The 15,514-nt window shown below is 51.9% G+C and overlaps 1 protein-coding gene across 8 annotated transcripts in view; it reads left to right on the top strand.

Annotated features, from left to right (window-relative positions):
- The window catches only part of KLC4 (kinesin light chain 4), a 51,125-nt gene that overhangs the window by 22,177 nt on the left and 13,434 nt on the right, over positions 1-15,514 (top strand). For 4 of the 8 annotated variants that reach the window (XM_006035917.2, XM_025192101.1, XM_006035921.2 and 1 more), the window contains 3 exons: positions 3,879-3,946; positions 4,763-4,871; positions 6,633-6,791. In XM_006035917.2, coding sequence (XP_006035979.1) covers positions 3,879-3,946; positions 4,763-4,871; positions 6,633-6,791 — 336 coding nt within the window. Of the gene's footprint in view, positions 1-3,878; positions 3,947-4,762; positions 4,872-6,632; positions 6,792-10,688; positions 15,490-15,514 lie in introns of those variants that run through there. The other 4 variants (XM_006035920.3, XM_025192103.1, XM_006035916.2 and 1 more) reach the window with 4 other exon arrangements.

A 15,514-nucleotide genomic window follows, 5' to 3' on the forward strand; every position in this document is an offset into this window, starting at 1 on the left:
AGCCTTTTGCAATTCATGGCTTAAGCAGGAACAGGTCATAGAATTCTGCCTGGGCCTCCTTTAAAGCCAGGACAATAGGTCTGCCTCTGTAGCCTCATGGAGCACTGGGCCTTGGGAGGGAGGGAGGGTGGGCAGCAGTTCCTGGCTCCTTCCAGTTGTATGGTAGAAACTTTGCAAGCAGACATGCCTCTGCATGGCACTGAGCTAGAGACTTGGAGAGTAGAAGTTCCCATAGCTTGCGTGCAAGGAGGTAGGAGGGCTGTAGTGCCACCATTCTCCTATGGGTCTGTGGTCTCTTAGACCCATGCCCAGCTGGGTTTGCAGATGGGGATTATCTGGAGAAGAGTAGGTTGTGGGGAGGGATCCAATTTGGAAATTGGCAGGTAGTGAAGCTCAGCCCTTGTCAGTAGGCTGGCAGATGAGGGATGGACTGGACTCCCTGTTCTCTCCTGAAGAGTGAAGGGGATGCTTTAGTAAAAGGCCTTATCTTTGTAATGTGGGTGAAAACATTACAAAGTATCTCTTCGTTCGTTCTCCGCTCTCTCTCTCTCTCTGTCGTTTGTTCTCTGTCTCTCCGTCCGTCCGTCTGTCTGTCTCTGAAATGTCCTATACCATCTAGATCTTTGGCCCTTCCAGGAGATGCCAAAGTGCATAGGGGGTGTGCTGGAGTTAACGTGCCCTTCCTATACCAGCTTTCTAGGTTGCTGTGTATGCAGAGAAGTGTTGAGGAGGAGGAGAGCCCTGTCATGGCAGGGCTTGGGTTGTGGCAGCAGAATGGAACTTTTGTCTCTTCTGTGCCAGCTACTCCAAAGCAGTGCCCGGGGTGGGTAGTGGAGGAGAGGGCCTGTACTGCCAAGCTTCCCCTGAAGAAACTGCTCAGCTTATCTAGCTGCTCTCCTCATGTACCCAGAGCTCTATCTGTCAGGCTGCTGCAGGGCTGGGTGGGGGGACATACCCCAGAGCAAGTGTTGGAGCAGGCATGGCTGACATGCATGCGTTTGGCCTGGGTTACCAGGAAGTCTGTGGAAAGGCATTCTCTCCCACCCTACAGCAACTGTACTGGGGAAGGTCTTTTAGCTGCCCGAGATCCTCTACTAGTTACCATCTTTCATGTCTGGATCTTGAGACAGCCCTCATGCCTTGCTCTCCAGCACTTCCACCCCACCTCCTGCTCCCTGTGTATGCTCAGTGTGAACATCCCCTCCCAAAGCTGGACTCCTGTCATGACTGTCACCGTAGAACTACCGTTGTGGCTCAGGCCCTGTCCCATGCAGCTGAGTAGGAAGTAGGGTCTCTGCTGTGTGTATAGGGCTGAAATACGTTAGGGCTACTGCTGAGACTAGAGACTTACTGAGTCTAGTATGGGTGGGCGACAGAAGGGCTGGGGAGGCGGGGATGGGAGGAGTCCATCTCCTGCCCCCCGTCTCTTCCCAGTGCACTCGATAACAGTTTCTTTTGATTAGCAGATGTTGGTGTCCTGGTATCTTCTTACTCTGCTTCTAGGGCTAGTGTAGAGGCTGACAGCTATGGTGTGGATAGAAGAAGGAGGTACTAGATTTTAGTTCAGGGGCATCTTCCCATCTTAGACCTGGAGTGGAGCACTAGCAGGCAGGCTGTACTCTTCCTGAGCTGTTCTCAGTGCTAGCTTACCTCTGCTCCCACCACTCCCTCCCTTACTGTGGTGCAAGTTTTGGCAGCTTATCTGTCTGTCTTCTATTAAAAAATGTCAAACCCATCTTCCAGAGCTTCACTTTTTTTTTCTTGTTTGTTTCATACAATGGTGCTGCGGTGGGGTTAAATGCTGGGAAAGGTGGATTTGCCAGTGTCAAGGCAGTGGTGGGCATGGGGCAGTTTCATTGTTAAACATCTGTGGGTAGGGAGGGTATGGGCTACTGGAATCCCCTGTCTCTTCCTTGGTGAACATACACACATGCAGATCCTGGGCGTGAGGGGTAATGTTGCAGTGCATAGCAGGCCAGTTTCAAAGCATGGGTAAGGAGCTAATGCAGAGCTTGTGCCACAGTCTGTCCCCTACTGCCAAGCATGCTGTAACTCTCCAGAGACGAGAGGCCCTAACTGCAAGTCCTCCTAGCCTGTGCTGCCTAGATTCTTGGAGGCTCCTGTAGACATGGGGACAGGGCTGAAAGGCTTGAAGACTGAGTAGGGGACGTTTCCCATACTCAGTCATCAAGCCAACTGTGTGCTCCATTGGTTCTGGGGAGGAGCCAGATGCATAAGGCCCTTGGCTGTGGGACCAGGCCTGTGATGGGTGCAGGGCCCTTTCATGGGCAGCTCCACCACAAACTAAAGGTTGGTATGGTGAATTTGCTGAGATGCTTCTCCACATGACATTTGACCTTGCCTGAGAGAGACAGTTCTGTTGCAGGTTAGCAGCCTCAGGCTCGGGCAGGGGTCCAGGCATAGGTTGTTTGTGCTAGGTGAATCTCCTGCAGCAGAATGTGAGCTGCCAGCTGTCAGACTTCCAGACCCTGTACAATGAAAGACAGTGCATGTTAGGGTGATGCATGGTCAAGCTTTGGGGCACACCAACCTCCAGAGCATGGGTGTACTTTGCCTCCAGATGGCCGCATGGACCATTGAATTGCAGTGCCCAACTTCCTGCTGTCTATTTCTGGAAGCTGTGTGCAGTCAACCCCTGAGCTGTGGGATGACGGCAGTGGCCCCAGCTGTGCTCTGTGAAGTGGTAATTGGAATGTTGGACATATTCTTTTTCCACTGCTGAGGTGGGCAGCACCTTGTGGCCTATTGATGCCACCACCTGTTCCTGTGACATTGAGACTGATCATTTACCCATGCAGGAAGAGTTGCAGACAGAGGGATCCAAATTCCTGCAGAACACACTTGGCCTTGCAGACAGACAGGAGCTCTGAATATAGCCTGTGGCTACCCACAGCTAATTCAGATGCGACTGAGGCATTTCCCTTTTAGGTGGTCTCAGCAAGTCTGCTAGCTTAGGCTTTGACCTTGCCCAGGTCTTGGTTGTCTTTTGCCAGCCAGCTGAATGAGGGCCTGGTAGAGTGGTCCAGCTCCTAAAGCTCCCCCTGGAGATAGCCAGCATGGTGTCACTCAGATGCTGTCTGTCCTGGGATTTAGTACCTAGGGCTGGGCACTCTTCTTTTTAGAGAGACTTGGCCCAGCAAGGAGATTCTCTTGAGGAACAGGATGCTTGAGCCAGACTGCTGAAATGAGCCTGGTGGATCTTAACTAGCAGTTAAGACAGTCTTTAGAAGAAAGGTGTGGATGTTAGGTGGTGCTAAGCCCCCAGTTTCTGCTGCTTGCCCTAAGATTTGGGCACATACCACCTCAGATAGTCAAGCTGCTGAGATCAAGGGGACTAGGTTTCTGGGCTCTTTAGACCAACTCTGGGGTTCTGTAGTTCTTAATATAATCTCATGTTGTGCTCCAGTGGCTTCATTTGTTATTGCTGGCTCACATTCATTGTGTATGTGTCTTGCTGGCTTGGGAACCAGCAGTAATGCTTGTGGTAATACTGTTTCAATGAGCTGAGGCTGGGCAGTAGGTGAAGGAGCCCCCACTGCACCTGCACCAGCACCAGGACATTCTGAAAACACCATTGCCTGGAGATGTGTTTTATGGTTTAAATTGGCTCCAAAGACCTGGGGGATCTTAGTGCAGATCCCCAGGGGGTTTAGGATTCTGGTGATGGCCAAATGCTGAGCTGCCATAGGCCAAAGCAGTGGAGTAAGACCTAGCAGTGGGTAACTGGGACTCACGGGCAGAGGGGGAGTATGCCTGGGACATGAATCCTGATCTTACACCTACTGGCCAGGCAGGAAGGATGGGGGAAAACAGCCAAAGGCTGATCTAACCATCCCTTTTCTCCTCTTGTCTTGCAGAGCAAACACCGAGATAGTGCCCCTTATGCTGAGTACGGTGGCTGGTACAAAGCTTGCAAGGTCAGCAGGTAAGATAAAAGCTCATTGAATCTATCCATCTGTGCTGAGCTATGGGCCATTGCATCCAACTCTGTAGCTGAACCCTTCTGGGACCAAGATGGTCTTTTCCCCATGTTCTTCATTTGTGCTAGCTGTGTTGGCCTTTTGCAGTGGGTGAGGGGGCTGAGCTGCTCAGGGGACATTTGGCATCTGTATTACTGTGGCTGCTGTTGCTTGTCTTCAGGGAGCCTGGAACTGGGCACTGCAGGGAACCTGTGGCTGCCCACAGCTAATTCAGATGCGACTGAGGCATTTCCCTTTGAGGTGGTCTCAGCAAGCCTGCTAGCTTAGGCTTTGACCTTGCCCAGGTCTTGGTTGTCCTTTGCCAGCCAGCTGAATGAGGACCAGGTAGAGTGGTCCAGCTCCTAAAACTCCCCCTGGAGATAGCCAGCATGGTGTCACTCAGATGCTGTTTGCCCTGGGATTTAGTACCTAGGGCTGGGCACTCTTTTCTTTTTAGAGAGACTTGGCCCAGCAAGGAGAGTATACGGGCCATCCCAGAAGGCCAGGTACCAGGCTTCTTGAGTTCAAAGCTCCTGCTGAGCCACTCCAGTAGCCTGGACAGGACCATGCAAGTTATCAAGAACTTCCCCCCAGTGCTTTTTGCCTTCTTAGTTAATACAAACTCTGAACATAGAATGAGGAAGCCACTGATGCATACAGAGCTGAGTCAGTCCTATACTGCTGGGAGCCAGTTCCAGGAATGCTAGGGACCAATAGGGAGGCTGTGGCCACGGGGATAGTTGAGATCATGTGTCAGCCTCATGTTTCCTGTTGTCTCCCAGCCCAACAGTGAACACTACCTTGCGGAACCTGGGAGCATTGTACAGGCGTCAGGGCAAGATGGAGGCAGCAGAGACACTGGAGGAGTGTGCAATGCGGTCCCGGCGACAGGTAACCCTAATCGCCCTAGGAAGCTGGGTAGTGGGATGGTACTTTGCAGAGAATAGTAGCAACTGGCACAGCCCATCCAAATGGCAAACAGAATTTCCCAGACATTACATTGTTTTGATACTTCAGGCTCTTCTGGTCTGATGTATTTAAACCCAGGACAATCCACAGCTAACCATACACAATGCATGTTTCCTTCTCTCTAGGTCAGGTCTGGCTGAGTATCACAAAGAGCTGGGGGCTTGGAGAAGTTTTTTGTTTTTTTTGTTTTTTTATCATTGATCTAACAGTCTAGCTAGTGATCTCCCTCACGGAGACTTTGGGGGCTGGGAGGAACCTTCAGGGACTGAGATATTGAAACCAAGATAAGGGCTAATTCCTCAGTCCAGTGTTGTAATAAGGGCTTGGTGGAATGGTGTGCCCAAACTTCTACCAAACCAGTGATTGCTGAAGGCTGGAGACTACCAAGCCTATTCCTGTCTGCCAGGACCTCTCTACAGTTAGCCAGCACCCTTTTTTTTTAGACCTGAAGATAGTGCTCTGGGACCACAGGGAGGGACTGAAGTGCTGATATAGCAGAACGATGAAGCCCTTAGACACGTGTGATGTGACAGGGCTAGCCTAGCATGGCTTCCAATAAAGGTGGTCACACCACTCTGGACATTTGGAGGATGGAGAAAGGGTCAGGTAGTTCCTTTAGATTTTAGAAGGCTGGCTAAGGGAGCAATGTGGCCTCGGGTAGTGGCAGAGTGCTGCAGGCAGGGGAGGATCCAGAGGGTTTGTGGTTGCATGGTTGCACCCCCCTCCCCTACACACACCCTTCTGGACAACACTGTGGGAGCAGCACCCAGGGACTCTTTAAGACCCACCCCCCAAGTGGGTAAGAATCCCCTCCACATCCCCCCCCCATGCTCACTGGCACTTTACCTCCCCTTTCATTCCCTGCTGCTGCTGTCCCTGCTGTTTACAGCTGATGTGGGGGAAAGGCAGAAGCAGCTCTGAAGCTCCTGACTCCAGCCAGGACTGTGCAGGAGCTGGCTCAGCTGGGAGTGGCAGCAGCTGCCAGGTTTCCCTTATCTGCCTTGTGCCCTCACCCCCACCACCCATTCTTTCCAGCCCAGGAAGAGACTCAGACAAGTGGCGGCAGTAGGTGGGGGAGGAGAGGAGGGGACATACTGTGGAACATAGAGGGGAAGGAAGGCAGTGTAGAGAACTGGGGGGAAGGAGGGACATTCTTATCTGCTTCAGGGACATCAAAAAAAAATCCTAGGCTTCTGCTCCTGTGGTGCAATTTGGAGGAGGGGGGGCGGAGAAGCTGAGGGGAGGTGCAGCCATCCCTGCAACACTGATCACTGCTCCCAGACCCCAGTTTACAAAATCCTGGATCTGCCTATGGTTGCAGGCAATAGTCTTTGGCTTGCAAACTACCTTATTGTTCTGCCAGTCTGAGTCCTCCAGGCAGTCTGCCTACAGTTTGCATGGTGTTCTGCAGCATGGTTTGATGGGGAATATAGCCCTAGGGACATCTCCATACACAGGGATCTTCCTTCTCCCTTTGTACCCACACCACCCACTTGCTAGATCATCCCAGTAAGCCTCCTGGCATGGGGGTAATTGGTGGTCTATGCTGATCTGTTTTTGTGTCTGATCCTCAGACCAGGGGAATAGCAACATGACCCCCAACAAGTCCCCTGGAGGAGATGGTAGCTAGTAGGGATAGGCCAGTCTTGATTCTGATGCTCCCTTGCTCCATCCTCTCTGCAGGGCATTGATCCCATTAACCAGACCAAGGTGGTGGAGATTCTGAAGGAGGGAGATGGTGCTGAGAGGAGGAGGAGCCGTGACAGCCTGGGGGGAAATGTCAAGTATGAGAATGCCGCAGACGGTAGCGAGGAAGTGAGTATGGGCGTGGAGTGGAGTGGGGTAAGTACAAGTCCACCATCAAGAACAGCCTAGGCCAGCTGTGAGAGGCAGGGGGCAGTAGAGGCTAAGGAAGGTTCCTGCTGGAGTGCTGCCCCCTGCAGTCTCAGGGAGCTGATGGCCTGTCTTGGCACCCCTGTCTGCCTCCATTCATTTCCGGTACACTCCCTTTCCCCCTCTCTTGCCATCAGTCAGCCAGCTCAGAAAGAAGAGTGCTTGGTGCTTGTTCCTGCTGTATGTTTCTGTGGACCATCTGATGAATGGCTTCTGCTTTTGATGGGCTTTTGAGCCTTGCTTGGAACCGTACAGTATAAACCAGTCCTAGCTTGTCCCTAACCCTAGTGTTGGCATTCCTATTAACAACTCAAGCTGCTGCTTCCCTTCTCTGTGGTGTAGGGCTGAGAGCACTGACTATCTCACTCACCACTGTCTCCATATGTGCGTGACTTCTGGGAGGGCTTTGTGGGCATCTGCGGCATCTGCTGTGTGCAGTGCCCTGAGAAGGCACGGTGCTGAAGGCATGTGTGTGTCATGGTAAGAAGATTACAGTTGCAGAAGACTACATATCTCTGTTTCGTCCAGGAGGGCTGAGATTTTTTGGACTCCATGCCCTCCTTTCTGGCTTCCTTATGCCCCTCCAGTGGTTTATAGCAAAGGGAGGAGGTCAGAAGTTGAGTCTCTGAGGGCATAGGCAGGACAGTAGATGGGTGATTGGGGGAGAGGGATGGTTCAGAGAGGTTAACCTGAGAGAGAGAAGACTGGGCAGTCTCTGGCAGATGTTTGTTCTGAGCCTGAGCAGTTTCCTTTTTTTGTGGTGAACTGTGGGTGCCAAAGATCAGGTATCTGGAACCAGCTCAGGTGTGTATCTGGTGTAAGGGACACAGCATGTGATGGGATGTGGGAGGAGAGAATGAATCACATGGGGCTGGTGCTGAGGGGGGCTGTGCAAGCCCTGGTTTAAAGAGCAAAGGCAGCTGTAGTGGTGGCTGCTTCAGCAAGAGGCCCTGGTTGTGGCTGTACTATAGCTAGTACTGGGATATGACTTGAGGCAGAGGAATGGAGCATGTTCCAGGCTGGGTTGGGGTGGGCTTTGCCTTGCCTAGGCAATCCTTGGCTGCCATGGCCTTGGCTATATTAATATACTCCCCCTCACCCTACCTCTCCTAACCCTACCCTACCTCACTAACCCTTTCTTGCTCAGCTATGCCATGCACTAACCCTGCATGAGCTTCTCCTTCATTCCCCACTCATACTCTCTTGCCACGACAGCCAATCAGCATTGGAGTCTCTTGCTGTCTTGATTGTGGATTGTACCCAAGAGGCAGTTGTGAAGTAACCTACAAAGGAAAAGATCGAGTCCCTTCCAGGGGAGCAGGGCTGGGAATGAAGGGAGTGGGTTGGTGGGGAGATCTCCTCCTTTCAGGAGGTCGAAACTAGGAGGAGCGAGGGAAGTTCTGACTTGCATTTTCCTAGCTTCTGGGACCCCTACCATTTGTTTTCTGGAAAGACAAGGAGATGTCTTTCCAGAAAACACTGGAAAGTGTTGCTCCTTTCCACTGAACTCCCTTTCAGAAGAGCAGGGTTGGCAAGGAGCCTTCCATGACAGGGAACAGAGGGGAGTTAGGTTTCCTTTTCAAGAGAGGAAATTGGGGTCTCATTTCTCCATGGTATGGGTGCAACTCACTACTTATCCAAGGGAAGTGTTGGCAAGGCATTAGCTCTGGCAGCTATCTGCTGTGCTATAGAAGAGGACAGACTTTGCATTCTCTGTATTTAGAGAGGCAAGAAGTCTGTACCGCCTGTCAACAGGAACCCGTTCTCCAGTGTGGAGGAAGGGTGAGGAACTTCCCAGGGTAGATCCCCAGCTCCCCCAAGGTTCATATCTCAGCTTGTTTCCTCTGTGGTTACTCCTTGCTGCACACTTTGCACCACCATGCTCTTTGATTTATTTGTTTGTCTTGGTGGTGGCCTGGGAGCTCTTTTCCTTGAGGGCCTGCACCCTGAGCCTAGGAGTTCTTCCCCTCTCTGATCACACCAGTCTCAGGTGAGGGATGCAGATCCCAACCCTCCTTTCCACCCCCTGTACCTCCCCCTTGCCCCACCTCCACCATGCTGCTGGGGCCACATGAGGGAAGTCAGAGCCCTTGGCACATTCCTGTTGGCCTAGGGAAGAGCTCTTTCTTGCTCTGATATGGAGGGCTCAGAAGCCTTACTCTTGACCTTATGCCAGCCACCCTCCTCCCCCCACCAGTGTCTAGATTGTACCAGACCTTAGTGATGACTCTCACTTGCTTGTTTTCTGTTCAAGCCAGGGGCCAAAGCCTTCATCTTCTCCAGTAAACCAGTCAGTGAGCCCAGAAAACCATTGAGTACCAGATGTGACAGGGTGTCCTCCCAGGGGTGGCCCTGGAATTCCTTCAGTCCCATTTTGTGGGCAATCACCCCTTCAGTCACCTGCCACACCTTGCTGTCTTCTACTTTTATGTGAGGGAGTCTGCCCCAGGGCTTCCTAAATTGCTCTCTCAAATGACCAGCAGGTGCCATGGTCACTGCCTTATGGGCTAATTGCATTGCTCTGTTCCACTCCTACACCATGCCTTGCAGATAGCATCTTCATTGATGTTTTCTTCCACTTAGCCCCTCCTCTGGGGTTCCTGGACCCTTAGTGGTCGCACATTCTCAGCCTCACAATCTGGGCTCCTGCCCCCTCCCTGGGTCCCTAGGAACCTCCTCCTGCTCCCTTTAATTCCTCCCCAAACATCCAGACTGCTTGAGGTGTTACCTTCCATGTTGACTGTCAGCCATCCTGCTGAGGTTGTGATCTCTCAGCAGGCTCCAAACTGTTATAACTGGCTCATCTTGGGGCCTGGGCTTATCCTTCCTAAGCCCAACTCTCCTCCTGGGTCAGATGACTGCAGTCAGCCCAGGCCACACCTGCAGGCTAAGAGTAGGCAGGTTGGGGATGAAGTAAAGTGGCAGGAGCACCAAGCCTCCTGCCATGCCAGAGACCCCAGTCCATCTACTGCTGTCCTGCCATTATCTAGAGAGGCTACTGATGGGCTGCAGGCTTCCCTTGTAATGAGTTTGGGCAGGAAGGTCCATGGGAAAATTCAAGGCTGCTACAAAGAGATTTTAGTCTTTCTGACTCATGCAAGTGCCTGAAAGGGTGTATACCCTATGTAAAAAGGATAGATCTGGAGGCTCAGCCTATGTTTGCTTTAGTGCCCCCAGTCATCTGGAGAACCAAGGAACCAGGAGCTGTCACAGGAGCCAGAGAGCCAAAGCAGAAGTTCTAGAAGGGGGTTGCAGCTTCAGTTCATGGGCATTCATTCCAGTGGCTGACCAAGCCCCTGGGTGATGGGGCCACTGATGCAGAATATAATATGCACCTTCTCCATGTGAGGCAGGAGATCCAAAGGTGCCCCATCTGGAGCCACCCCCTGGGGCTATAGCAACACCTGGGGTGCAGGCTTGACCTTCTCTGAGCCTGGGAACAACTCTCCAGGCTCTCCCTGTGAGTTGAGCGAGCCCTCAGCAGACAGCTACTGTAAACAGACAAAACCCAGAGCCTGTGTATTTAAGAACTTTTTTTTGCAGATCCCTCCCTGTTCATGGGGATAGTAAGTACTGGGATACTAGGTACCTGACCTGGCACTTCCCAGCATGACCAGCCTGCCAGTCCCAGCCCTCCCCGGACAACCCTGTTTGACCAGGCTGAGCTCAGTGTTTTGGAGGTGCTGCAAGTCTTCCTCCTCACCCAAGAGTGGCACGTCCCCAGTGGCAGGGCAGACGTGTTCTTGTTCTGCCCAATCTGGGGAATTGCACATGTCTGCTCTCTGGGGTTACCTCCATCCTCACTATGGCCTTATAAATTGTGTCTTTCTCCTCTCTGTGCACTAGGCTTAAATGCCTCCCGAGACTCCCTCTTTCCCCTCCACTACAATCACCTGGATGTATGTGTTGTACCTTCCGACTTTTCCTCCACACCATCCCTTCTTCCACCGCTCCTGCTTTCCTCGGCAAGGACTCCACGCCAGTCCCCAACCTTCCCAGTGCGCGAGGGGCACCACAGCACCTGCAGAGGAATGCCCGACTGTATGGGGCTCAGCTACAGTTCTCTCCACCAGCAAGAAAGCAGGAAGAATCCACGTGGAATTGCCTGCTCCCCTGGCCAGGGTTGGGCTATTCCAGGGACTGGGAGGAACCCACTCGCCCCCACCTCTTGGGTCCTGTCCTTATTGAGGCCTGGATGAAAGGTCCTGCTGATGGAAAGCATCCCCACTCTGTGTGCAACACACACACCCATGGACGTGCATCTTCCCAACCCTTCCCAGACAGCTTTCTTCTCCCTCCCTAGAAGTCAGGGAAGAAGGAGGTGCAGGCAGTGTCTCAGTCCATATAGGTCTCTACTGTGCTGTGTGTAGTTCCATTTCCAGGCCCCTGCCGCCGCCCCCCCCCCCAGCTGTGTTTTGGAACTAGAATGACCCTTAGTGTGCCTGTATCAATGGCTGGCCCTTCCCCCAGCGCCAGATTTGGCCAAAAGCACATGTGAGCTAAGTGGGTTGTGGCAGTAGCTTTGGCCTACCCACTCCCCTACATCTGGGCTCCGGTGGCCCCATTGCCATGCAGGAGGGAAATATGGGACTCCTTGACCAGATACAAGGATTGAAGCAGGTGGCAAGGCAGAGGGCTGTCTGTGGGGAGGAATCGCTGTGCAAGCAGTGAGGATTGAACCCCCTCTTGCAGTATGCCTCCAGAATAGGGTTGGGGCAGCAGCTAAATGGCGCAAGCTGGGACAGGGAGACGTCTTTAGGAACAGGAACTGATACGTGGTTAGGAGTGCTTCCATCTGCAGCTCATTCAGCCCTGGCCCTTTTGCTGAGGCTATAGGCTGGAAGAGTCCAGCTTGTGCCCTCTCATGACTCCTGGAATTCTAAATTTGGATATACCCAAAGGCTAAGCATATCTAAGAAAACAGTTCTGAATTGCCAGATTTCCCCAAAAGCTCCTTGCAGGCATGAGGAGGAGCAAGAAGCAGTGTAGTCTTCCACTCCAGGAGAAGCAGTCAAGGAGTGGGGGTAGAGGGCAGTCATGCAGCCTTCTCGGCAGAGGGAGGCAAGAGATGGGCAACAGCTAGAGCTCTCAAGAAATGGCAGCAGCCAAGGAATGGGGATACTTGCTCTACAGGTGACTGCAGGAGCAAGTGCTCTTGCTCCAGCTGGTGTCTCTGATTTTGGGGAGGGGTGAATTGTGGGTAGGAGCAGTTTGGAGAGAGTTTGCAGCTAAGGTAGGTAGGTTCTAGAGGAACATGGGGGGAAGGAGGGTCTGGGCTGGGCCTGGGGTGTGATTCTATCACGGTGGGGGACATCAAGCTGCGGTTTCTTGGGCAAGGAAACATCTTCTGGGCAGAAAGAGAGAGCTTGTTTCTGAGGGGTGGGGTGGGACTGACACAGAGCACCTGCTGCTTTTGCCCTTCCTAGCTTGTGTCCTGAGACCATGCTTGGCTGCAGTGACTTTTTGCTAGGAACTGCCTGTCCTAAGTCAGTTTCTTAACACTTAGGAGGAGGCTGTGTGTGTGTGTTGAGGGGGGTGGGGGGGTAGAGTGGCTGGCAGCTGCCCCTCTGTCTGTCTTTCAGTGTGGGATTGACCAGGTTGGATGCTCCCTGCTGTGGAGAAAGGGCCAGGTGCTGAGGCTGGGTTTGTCTGAGATCTGGGCTGATACCAATAACTCCTTTCATGCAGCAGTTTGAGCAGCATGATGGATTGGTTCTGCTAGTGGGATGGGGCTGGTGATCAGAAGAAATCTAGTGCTGCAGGCCCCTGTCAGCAGGCAGACAGTGGGCCCAGGCAGTTTCCAGAAGTCCTAGGACTAGCTGGAAAAGGGGGAGACAGATGCAAAGTGCTGTTGGCTCCTTACCATTTTGTGCCATGTTATTTAGGATTTTCCTTAAAGCCCCAGCTCCTGGAGTCGGGTAACCAGGTGTAGCTTCTAGCTTTTGTGACTGGGAAGTAAAATCTGGCAGTTGCCCTGGGTGCAGCTTACTTGATCAAACTCAGAAGACAATGAAAAAGAAACCCATTCCTTCCATATATTTTAATATGCATGATTTTGATTGCCTTGGGCTGGTGGAGGCAGATGTGTCTGTATCTGTGGCACTGGCTCCTTTTGGACCCTACACCCCGCTCTCCTTGTGCAGTGACCCAGGGCCCCTGCACTGTGAGCCTTGGAAACTTTGACCTTTAACTTTAAGCACGTGCAATGCTGGGCATGATGTTAGGCTCCATTTGTGAGCCCTTATGGGGAGAAGCATGGCAAGAAGAGTATTTGTCCTAGGGCTCAGAGACCTAGTTAGGGGGTGCCTAGTAAGAGAGCAATCCATTTTGCCATTGGGCTTGAAAGAAGAGGGTGATTTATTAATGTACTTTCCAAGAATCCATAACCTGCCTGTGGCCCCTCTGAGCCCTGATGTCAAGTTGAATGAGGGTACAGTGGGGTATTCTCTTTTTAGCTTGTTGTACAAGGACCTGGAGGTTGAGTAATGCCACAAGCCTAGAAGCTGGTGCTGCTTCCGTGCTGTATCTGTACAGGGCATTTTCATGGAAGGAAAGAGGTAGCCATCAGGCTAGTGCCCACTCTTTAACATGCTGCTGCCCCAAGTGAGAACTGTGCCAGGACACTATGAAGAAACCTCTGGAGGGGCTCTTTGGCTGTTGCTCCCAGTGCCTCTTTAGAGAGCTTTAAGCAAGCCCCTGCCCTTGCCCCTGCTTCTTTCTCTCCTGTTGGTGCCTGTGTGTGACTCTGCCCTCTGCCTGGTGCTGGGTTATTCAGAGGCTGCCTTACAGCAGTGGGAGTGGGGATCATCTCTGCCATGGCACTTCTGCATTTGGACCCGGGGCTTCTCATTGATGTTGTGAACTAATGTACCTCTGATTAAAGGCAGACAGACCTGACCCGCTGCCCTGTGCTTCTTTCTGTGCTACATGGGCTAGGGCTTACTGCCCCTGCCTCCCAGCCATGAGACTCGGAAACCATTTGAGCTGATGTTGTGTGCATCAAGCTTTCATCATCTTTGGGCCTGCATATGCTGCAGCTGTCACCATCCCCCTTGCCCAGCCTACTCTGCCTCAGCTTTCCTGATACAAATTGTGAGTGTGAGAAGTGTGCACGTTTGTGACTGAATGAAGGGATTGTGTGCACACATGGTGGCTGAGAAGTGAGCAAGCCTGAGGAGGAGCCTGCATGTGGGAGAGGTTCCTATTCCTCATGCGACATGCATCCAGTTGAGGGGAAGGGGATGAGAACTTGATGTAACCTGGATTTAAAGGTGAGTGAGTCCTGTTGAACAGCTAATGCCACTGAGTCACAGAACAATTAGAGGTCAAACCTGCCAGGATGGGTGCCCAGCTTTAGGTGCCTGTGTGGAGGGTCTGGCTTCCATAGGTGCTGAGAGCTTATCTTCAGGCCACTGGAAATGCAGGGTCTTGAGACATTTGCGAACTTGGGCCCTTGTTGTCTCAGGTTGGACATGTCGCATTAGAGACCCCTTGCTGCTATAAATGAGCTGCCCATGGACATAGAACTCCCAGGTCTCTTGATCCACAGCCTTTGTCCATCTGTTGCACCATGCTGCTTACGGTTCAGTTCCAGGGTCACTGCTGTCTTCTGCTGTGGGAAGGTCTTCCGTCCTGCAGCCAACATGCTTAAGAGACAGTCCAGCAGCTCTGAGGGTGAGGTCCCCTAACACCAGAATCGCACAGGAGGCTAGCTGAACTGGCTGTGCTCAGGCCTGGAGGACTAGGGCTTGGTCAAGCAATAGTGCATGAACTACTGAAAGTAATACCCGGGGAGAATGCATTTGTAGCTGTGTTTGTGTAAGAGGGGTAGTAGTTCATGGTCCCCGCCTTACTGACTACAGGAGCATTGCCTTCACCCAGCAATTGCCAGCATAGGTCACAGCTGGGGCCCATCTAGCCCCAAGTCCTGTTTCTGGGAATAAGCTGTCCTAGAAGCAGTAGTAGCTCTGGATTAACTTGCAGAGGAGTGATTTCTTCCTAACAATTTACCACAGGCTGCTTCTTGCCTTGAAGCAGAAGGGTTTGTATTCCTGCCACATCCCTACTGGGTGCAGAGAGCAGCCGTAAAAATGATGCAAGGGCCAGAGAAAATGATTATCCTGAGAAACTGGAAAGCTAAGCAAATTGTGTGGTATCAGGAAGTAGACTGAGAAATGACTTGATTGCAAAGTACAAATAACTTCATGATGGGAGAGGTGCGGGGAAACGTGAGGCATTAAAGAACACTTTAGTCAAACACTGATGATAATAAGAAACAAGGCAGGAAGTTGAACCAGCTTCTCACTTTTGTATAGAATATAGCATTTGCTGCATATTTTTTATAGGGGAAGCTATCTGGTACGGTGCAAGGAGCTCCCTGCAAATGTCAGCCTCTCCACATACCTCTGCTTGGGGCCTTTTGAGGTTCCTTGGGCTTCTTGGATCTTGATACTGTACCATCTGCAGTCTTCTCATTTCACATACTATGATTTCTGTCTGTACTAATTACATTGTTATATCATTAGGATCTGCAGGTTTGTTTGTTTGTTTGTTTGTTTGTTTTTAGATATGGCACTGATTCCCCAGGTCCAAGCTCAATGTGCCCTTCCTGGGCAGTTTATAATCAACTGTAGTGAAGGGACACTGCCATTTTCTCTTTGCAAGGCATTCCT

This window comes from Alligator sinensis, unplaced genomic scaffold (genome assembly GCF_000455745.1).
Source record: "Alligator sinensis unplaced genomic scaffold, ASM45574v1 scaffold390_1, whole genome shotgun sequence".
In the NCBI taxonomy this organism is placed as follows: Eukaryota; Metazoa; Chordata; order Crocodylia; family Alligatoridae; genus Alligator; species Alligator sinensis.